We start from the raw sequence: 8,757 nt of genomic DNA, 5'->3' as shown, positions 1-8,757 counted from the left end.
TATATATATATATACAATACAGTTTAAAACACATAATGCAACTTGAGAACTTGTCTTATTTAGTTCAATTTTAATTTTAACTGATTATTTCTTTTTTATCTCATCTATTACTTTAAATATTTCATATTTCATTTGTAGATTTTTTGTTCTCCATTTTGTCACACAAACTAATTTAATACTCGAACCTGTGATCCTTGACTCTCATCCGAAAAATCTTGTTTCCTATCTGTTAAATTTATATACTTCTTTTCGACAGCTCAGTGTATAATCTTCATCTGACTTACTTTTATTTTCTTCTTATCTTTCTTGGAGTAGTCGAGGATTTGGTTGTTAGCAATATTTTATCACCAAACGCAGAAACTGCTCCCGCACTGACTGCATGGTAATTCGCTCCTATGATGATGCTACCCTATTTGTCATTTCCTTCACTTTATTTTCCATTTTGTGCTATTTCTTTTGTGGGTATTTTCTTTTATGAAGTTTTATAGATGATTTTTCCCGTTTCTGCTTTTTGGATTTATGACCGTTTCTTATACTTATCGGTTTCATGTCAGGTAATAATGTATGTATGCATGCATATGTATGAATGTACAACAGTTTGTCCAGTGGTCGGAGAAACTACAATATTTTTGTAGTTTACTACAACTACTTTGTTACAAATGTACTTAACTAGAACTACAGCTATTTTTTTTTTTTAAATGTAGTGACTACAAATTATTTTGGAATTGTAGTAACTACTTCACTACTTTAAAGAGACGAACTTTTCTGGAGAATTTAATTTACACTTCTTATGTTCAAAATGATTTTGAATAAGAATTGGCTTATATTAAATATGAGGGAATAATTAAGAAATATTTATTCATGTTTACATGAGCTTGTTCGTTATTCTAAAACATTTTTGTTTGAATTAGTGCATTTAACCTTCAACTTTTTATGCCATTTTCGACAGTGAATATTTAATTTGAGAGATGAGAAACTTTCAAATGCTACTTGTAATTTTTTAATTATTTAATGCTCTTTTATTTCCTTTAGGAAATTAAGTACATCGGAAATACGTTTCCTTCCTTTAAAATAACATCAATGTTTAACGAGTGTGAAAGTGTAATTGAAATTATTAACTATCTAATTTTCGTAATGGCTAGTTTAAATATTAGTTATACGCAATTCTATGTACGTAATTTTTGTTAACGCTTAACTGCAGCCACAGGGTCATTTTCATTGGATCCATTGACGGACCCGCGAAGATTTGAACCCATCAAATTCGAAAAATGAGTAGCGTTCGAGTCGTGTTTCTTTTCTAAACTAACGTTAATTCTAACTAACGTAATTTCTGTTCGGTAATTCTGTACGCTATGTAATTTCTGTACCCTCAGCTTCAGCCGCAAAAGAAAATCAGAACTGAAATTTAAAGTTGGATCTTCAAGAAAAAAAAAGGAGGACAATTTGTTCGTCTGAAACATTAGAGGGACGGTTTACATTATATCTATCGACGCTAGTCTTCTTCCCCTATGTATATACTTTCACCATCTGATGGTAGTTTGTTTTTAAAAGTAAGTGAAATTTAACAACAATGAAAAACTATTAAAGCATTAAATTTAATAAAAGTATTCTTAAAGTTGAAATAATTTTTAAATTAATTCAACTACATTAGTAAACCCTTTGAATATTAAAGAATACGTTTAGAATATTTAAGTGATAACTACTCTATTAAATTATTTATTATCTATTTACTTATTTAGTGTTTTGAAGATGAGTGTTTTTTTTTTAAAATAAAATATCTTTATAAAAATTACTATAGTATAGTTAGTTCCTTTTATGTATGTAATGTTAAGTGATTTTTCTTTAAAAATCTAGAAATGAAAATTTTCTACAGATACAATCATTAAAATTAGAACTGTTTCTACTTCTAAACATTTAAAGTTATTTCATTATTATTATTACGACCGCGGTTTCATTGAATTAAGACTTATGAGGATAAAAAGAAGGTAAAACTAATTCTTTTAAAAATTATTCATAAAATATTTTATTTTAAATAAGAACAAAATGATATTAAAATTTAGTGAAAATATTTTACTTTTTCCATATATACGTATGTATAATACTTTGGGCAAAGAGTTAGTATGGAAGATTTTACATTTTAGTTGTAGAAAATAAAACTGAATGAAAAAAAAATCTTTTTCTCCCTCTTTTTTTTAAATAAAAAAGGAAAAAAAACTATTTTAGCAATCTTGTGTAATGATATTCTCAATGAAACGAAATTTTTTTATTTGCTTAACGAAACGGAGTAACGAAAAAGTTTTATTTTTTCATAAACAACACTAGATGGCAGCATTAGGTTTTTTAGTCCATGTCACTTGGCAAACAAAGATCTTCAGTAGTTGCGTCTTTAATTTGGACTTAGTTCAAATTGTGTTAATAGAAAATGGACATAGCTCGAAATACACGTTTAAGAAAATATTCATGGCTATTGAAAAAAATAGAAATTGCATCTGCCATTTGATTCCGTTTTCAAACGTCTCTTATGAAAGAACAAACTATAATGGATCTAAAATTCATATTGTGATTTAATAGGTCTATGAATCATATCTTAGACTTTTTTTTTTTAAATGATCTTTTTAGAAAAGATATTTCAAGTCGAAAATTGAAAAAATGATTGACACTTGCCTGTCAAAAATTGATAATAGTATAAAAAAAAAGTTTTTTAAATCTAGATTTTTTAAAAACACTTTAGTGTTCTGAATACAAAGAATAATGCATTTGTAATATATCCGATGTCCTTCACATTGACCAGTAATAATTATATTTAGTGTTTAAAAAAAACTTCTTAAAACTTCTTCTCAATATTTTTTTCTTTTGGACAGATTTGGATTCATGGCTCCCAGAATAGAGGGGGTTGTCGAAATCAGGATAATATAGCCCCAATAGTTAGGTCGGGAGAGCGGTCCAGACTTTGGATCCCTTGATGTTAAGTTTCATTCGGCGCATTCAGTCATGTCTCGAGAATTTTTTAAGAGAATTAAAAATAATTCGCACACAATTATAAAATTCTTTCATTAAAGGATAATTCCATGCAAAAAATTATTTTTAATAGTTATTTTTTTTATTATTTAATAATAGTCGAAGACAATTTGAATTGTAATGTATACAGATATTTATGCAATTTTATAGGATGTAATTTTTGTATTGCAAAATACAAAATTTGAACCAAATCAGTTGAATAGCTCCAGAGAAATCGAATTTTAAGTTTACAACTTAATTGCATATGGCCTGCCAGTCATTTTTAAGTTCAGACTCTCCAACCTCTAATTTTATAGAATAATATGTAAAATTTTGATCTTAAAATGTTTTTGCGCGTCACTGTCATGTGACTTAATTTTTGCTAATTTCCCTTAAATATCCGAATTTTAAAAGTTACAACTTTGCACATTTTTTATACTTATCCATTAACAGGGCATAAGTAAGGTAATCAAATTTTTAATTTAATTACCCAACAAAAAATAAAATAAATTTAAAAATATGAAAAAAAATTCAAGAATTCTTAGTCCTTGCCCTAAGTATTTAGCCCAAAATAAATTGTAATTATCTTTCTTATTTGCTGTCTAATTTCAATAAAATTTATTGCATTTCAAGTTAAGCATTCCCACAACAGCAAGTTGTGGGCCAGGGGTCATAGAGGTTAAGGCTACATAATTTCATAAACTACGACATGCTTTCAGTAATTAGATCACCACTGAGCACTGGCCACATTTACTTTCCAGACAAGCTGATACCCATTTGCTCAAAGACTTTACTTTAAAATCTTATGTAGCCAACTTTTTATTAAACCACAAGCACTTACTTGCAAATTATAATAACATTTTTGACCATCTGGATTATTTCTAATTATTTCGCCAATTTCTATAATTTACTCCCGCATAAAAAGTTTCTCCTCAAAAATCTACATTTTTCTATAGTTTCCAACGAACCGTGGTGACTCAGGGGATAGAGCACACGCCTCCCAATGTGGTGATCTGGGTTCGATGCCCAACGATGGCTGATCGAAACGAAATTTGCACCTGGCTCGCACCGACCACAGTGCTAACGTAAAATATCCTCAGTGGTAGACGGATCATGGGTTAGAGTCTCCTTGTCGCCAGGCTAACTTTGGGAAGTTTTCGGGATTTTCATCTGTATGTAATTCAATTGCAGGTTCTAAAGTCTTACACGATGGCAAATTTCCCCCAATTACAAGGCTACGGAGTTGAACATTGGTAGTCATAAACTCAGAATTGGGTAGACTGTTCACCCCCGGTTATAAAATAAAATATAGTTGCCAATTTTTTTTTCCTACTCAAAATATCAGATTGTTGATGTAATTCATTTACGTCACACTAAAGCTGCACTATGGGCTATTGGCGACGGTCTGGGAAGCATCCCTGAGGCTGATCCGAAGTCAAGCCATCACAATTTTGATCCTCTGCAGAGGGGATGGCACCCCGCTTCGGTAGCCCGACGACCAGCGCGTGATGTCAATCACATTACGGTAGAACACTTTAACAAGGACCCATACCGCACACCCTCGGTCCCAAGTGGTCATCTACCCGCACACTGACTATAGCCAGTGATGCTTGACTTCAGTGATCTGCTGNCATGCTTGCAGTAATGAGATCACCATTGAGCACTGGCTACTTTTACTTTCCTGACAAGCTGATACCCATTTGCTCAAAGACTTTACTTTAAAATCTTATGTAGCCAACTTTTTATTAAACCACAAGCACTTACTTGCAAATTATAATAACATTTTTGACCATCTGGATTATTTCTAATTATTTCGCCAATTTCTATAATTTACTCCCGCATAAAAAGTTTCTCCTCAAAAATCTACATTTTTCTATAGTTTCCAACGAACCGTGGTGACTCAGGGGATAGAGCACACGCCTCCCAATGTGGTGATCTGGGTTCGATGCCCAACGATGGCTGATCGAATCGAAATTTGCACCTGGCTCGCACCGACCACAGCGCTAACGTAAAATATCCTCAGTGGTAGATGGATCATGGGTTAGAGTGTCCTTGTCGCCAGGCTAACTGTGGGAAGTTTTCGGGATTTTCATCTCTATGTAATTAAATTGCAGGTTCTAAAGTCTTCCACGATGGCAAATTTCCCCCAATTACAAGGCTACGGAGTTGAACATTGGTAGTCGTAAACTCAGAATTGGGTAGACTGTTCAACCCCGGTTATAAAATGAAATATAGTTGCTAATTTTTTTTCCTACTCAAAATATTAGATTGTTGTTGTAGTTGTAGTTCATTTACGTCGCACTAGAGCTGCACAATGGGCTATTGGCGACGGTCTGGGAAACATCCCTGAGGATGATCCGAAGATATGCCATCACAATTTTGATCCTCTGCGGAGAGGATGGCACCCCCGCTTCGGTAGCCGGACGACCTGCACGTGATGTCAAGCACTTTACGGTAGAACAGTTTAACAAGGACCCATACCGCACACCCTCGGTCCCTATGCAGACTGATCCAAATGGTCATCCAGCCCGCACACTGAATAGCCAGTGATGCTTGACTTCAGTGATCTGCTGGGAACCGTGTCTTAACGATCAGTCCACTGCGGGACAAATATTGGATTGAAAATTGCTTTTAACTATTTAACCTGCTAACGTACTGACTTTGACCTGCTAAGTTAACTCCATTAGCTGGATTGAAGAAAATTCTACTATTTTTATTACATTTTATTTTTCGAAAGCAATATGACCAGCATAAAAAAAAATTAATATATACATTAATTATAAAAGAATTAAAAAGAAAAGATTTCTATTCAGCTAACGGAAAAGTATTCTTTCTTTCTTAACCTAGGTATTTCTTTCTTAACTGAAGTACTGGAAATTGTCTCTTCTGGTTTTTTGCCTTATTTCTAAAAAATCTTTGCCTGACTCTATATTTCACCCTGATGTAAAAAATTTACTTTTAAAAATCTACTGTTGTCAGCACCTTTTTTTTTTTTTTAAACTGAAAGTACGTCTTTGGAAACTATAATAAATTTTTTTGGCTAGCTGGCTTATTTCGAAATAATCTTAAGAGTGAAAATTGCATTTAAGTGTAATAATGCAATTTTTACACTGTTAGAATTTTCATTCTAAAATTACAGTAAAATAACGGGCAGCAGTCTGTCCGTCCAATTAATCATCAAGTTATCGCTCCAGAACATTTTTTTACTTTAACGGTTTTGAACTAGGATGGTTAAAAAAAAACATGAATACAAAACTATATAATTCTTTAACCTACAACATTTACAACTAGCATTGTTTCAAAATCGTAAGAGAAATGTAACTGCGCATTGAAGCTAGCTTTTAAATAGGTTATGGGAATTGGAGTTAGATTATAGGGCTGAGTTGTGTGTTTCAAATGTGATTCTATTAGTTTATCTGGTTATTTCACCTATCGTGAGACACAAAAATACTTGACCTTTTTTAGGTTGAATAGTTTTACGGTGCTGCCAGCTACGCGTTAATGAGAGTATCGTATTTTCATAGTCCAGGGTCACACATTGGGAAGGGAAGGACGCTGGAAATTCTTCACTTTGTTAAGGAAATGGAGGATATAGTGTGGTGCAGAATTTAGGACTCGAACTGTTGGTCATGAGATGGACAAATCAGCCTTCTCTGTTAGAATGTGTGCTCATGTGCAAAAACTTAAATGACTTTATTAGGTGGGCCTAGAGTTCGTCCGATAAAATTCTGGTTGTTTAACCGTATTAAGTGAAAGCAGTTAATAAACGATTCTTCTCACAGTTAACAGTTTGAATGCCTTCTTATTTATGGTGATTTGACCGCTTTGTTTTGAATATGTTAAAATAAAAAATGAAATAAATTGTTACATTTTTTTCCGAGAAATTTCTTACAGTGTATGCCCGCCCCCCTCTAAAAAGTTTCATTTTAAGTATCTTCAGTGGACAAAATATGTTTTCTTGAAATATTAGAATGAAAATTTCATTTACCTTTTTGACTTTCTGGTTTATTTCTAAGTTCCCACACGTCATCATCTCCTCTATCTGATGGTATATTGTACAAAATAATAGAATTGTAAGAAGCGGCTCTCTCGCGGTCAATCCACATTTTTTTTTTTTTAGGTTCAGAATCAGAGAATGACAATTAATCTTTTGAATGAACATCCAACACACAATTTTGTTTGAAAAACACTTGAGGTCGGGTCGGATCCAAGAACATTTTTATCACTTGTTCTTCTTATCTCCCTCCAAATAGAATTTAAGAATCCATGTAATAAATAAATCCTTAAAATCTTATCTCGTAGAGGGCATCACATTTGTGGAAAATATGAAGACGCTGCATTTTAATTTCTGTGGAGATGAGCTTTTTATGCTTGATTTTAAAAAAAAAATAGAACACAGCTCGAATTCGTGTTTTGTGAAAATGGACACAGGTCGAAATGTGTGTTTTATGAAAATGAACACAGTTCGAAGCGCGTGCTTATCAAAATGGACACAGTTCGAAACGGGTGTTTGAAAAAAAAATGGACACAGTGATTAAGATATACTAAGATATATGTCCGAGATAAGATATATTTAAATACACAAAATGTGTATTTAAATATATAGACACAGCTCAAAATGCGCGTTAAAGATGAACACAGCTCGAAATGGGTGTTTAAAAAATGGACACAGCTCGAAATGCGTGCTTGTGAAAATAGCCGCATCTCAAAACACGAGTTTAGGTAATGGATATAGCAGAGAATGGTTGTTTTAGAAAGTAGACACAATAAAAAATTAATTTTTAATGTTCGGCTTTAACAACTAAACGAAGAATTTCGTTCTTACCCTTTCATACTTTATAATCACCAAGCATCATCATTTCTGGGCAAAATCTGAAATTTCTCGGTCAGGGTGTCTGGGCTTGTCGCAGATGTAACCTTCCAGTCTTTACTTTCAGAACAATAAAGTGATAAAGTGGGTTTTAAAAGTCTGATTTCGTAGAACGTTAATTTTAAAACCACTATTACAAATGTATGGGACTCGGGACAATTTTAAAAAACTTTTCAAAGTAGATAAAAAAAATTTTAATAAAAAAATCTTCTAATAAGTGATTTAGGCAAACAAATGACTTTACATTACGAATTTATATAAAACCATTCGTTTTTTCTTTAAAAAATACGAAAAAATTACTGAAAAGATATTTTTAAAAAAGCATTTCTCTTTCATTTTTAAAAAAATTTTAAAACAGAAGTTTGAAAAACGGAATCAAATGCTATGTCCATTTCCTTTAAGGACGCATTTCGAGCTGTGTCTTTTTTCTTTGAGCACGCATTTTGAGCCGCGTCCATTTCCTTTAAGGACGCATTTCGAACTGTGTCCATTTCCTTTAAACACACATTTCGAGCTGTGTCCATTTCTTTTAAGCACATATTTTGAGCTATGTCCATTTCCTTTGAGCAGGCATTTCGATCTATGTCCATTTTCTTTATGTAAGCATTTCGAGCTGTGTCCATTTCTTTTAAGCGCACATTTCTAGATGCGTGCGAGGTTTTCTTATTATTTACATAAAATAGATTTAAAAAAAAGCAAATAACTTCAGTTTTCGAGGACCCCCGCAGAAAGAATTTTGACATAAATCAAAATTACAGAATTAGAACACATTTTAGATGAATATTTAAACGAAGCCTTTCAACGAAAAAGTCCTCACTTATGAGGGCTATATATTCGCTTACTTTTTTATTTCTCTTATTTTTAATTCAGTCGTCACCTCATCTGTATTT

General features: G+C 32.5%; 2 protein-coding genes across 3 annotated transcripts in view; both read right to left on the bottom strand.

Moving 5' to 3' along the window:
* Positions 1-7,212, bottom strand: part of LOC107454282 (hydroxylysine kinase) — a gene marked incomplete in the record, with an annotated part of 78,988 nt that extends 71,776 nt beyond the window's left edge. The window contains 1 exon segment of the mRNA XM_071187208.1: positions 7,113-7,212.
* LOC107454277 (myogenesis-regulating glycosidase) overlaps positions 1-7,250 on the bottom strand; it is a 44,678-nt gene extending 37,428 nt beyond the window's left edge. The window contains exon 1 of one of the 2 annotated variants that reach the window (XM_016071407.3): positions 6,986-7,250. In XM_016071407.3, the coding sequence (XP_015926893.2) occupies positions 6,986-7,103 (118 nt within the window). In that variant the 5' untranslated portion in view covers positions 7,104-7,250. The remainder of the gene's footprint in view (positions 1-6,985) is intronic. The other variant, XM_071187205.1, reaches the window with a different exon arrangement.
* Positions 7,251-8,757: the final 1,507 nt, after the last annotated feature.

Source organism: Parasteatoda tepidariorum, chromosome 10, assembly GCF_043381705.1.
Source record: "Parasteatoda tepidariorum isolate YZ-2023 chromosome 10, CAS_Ptep_4.0, whole genome shotgun sequence".
Classification (NCBI taxonomy): domain Eukaryota; kingdom Metazoa; phylum Arthropoda; class Arachnida; order Araneae; family Theridiidae; genus Parasteatoda; species Parasteatoda tepidariorum.
The sequence above is the reverse complement of the archived record's forward strand: the minus strand, read 5'-3'. Positions and strand labels throughout refer to the sequence as shown.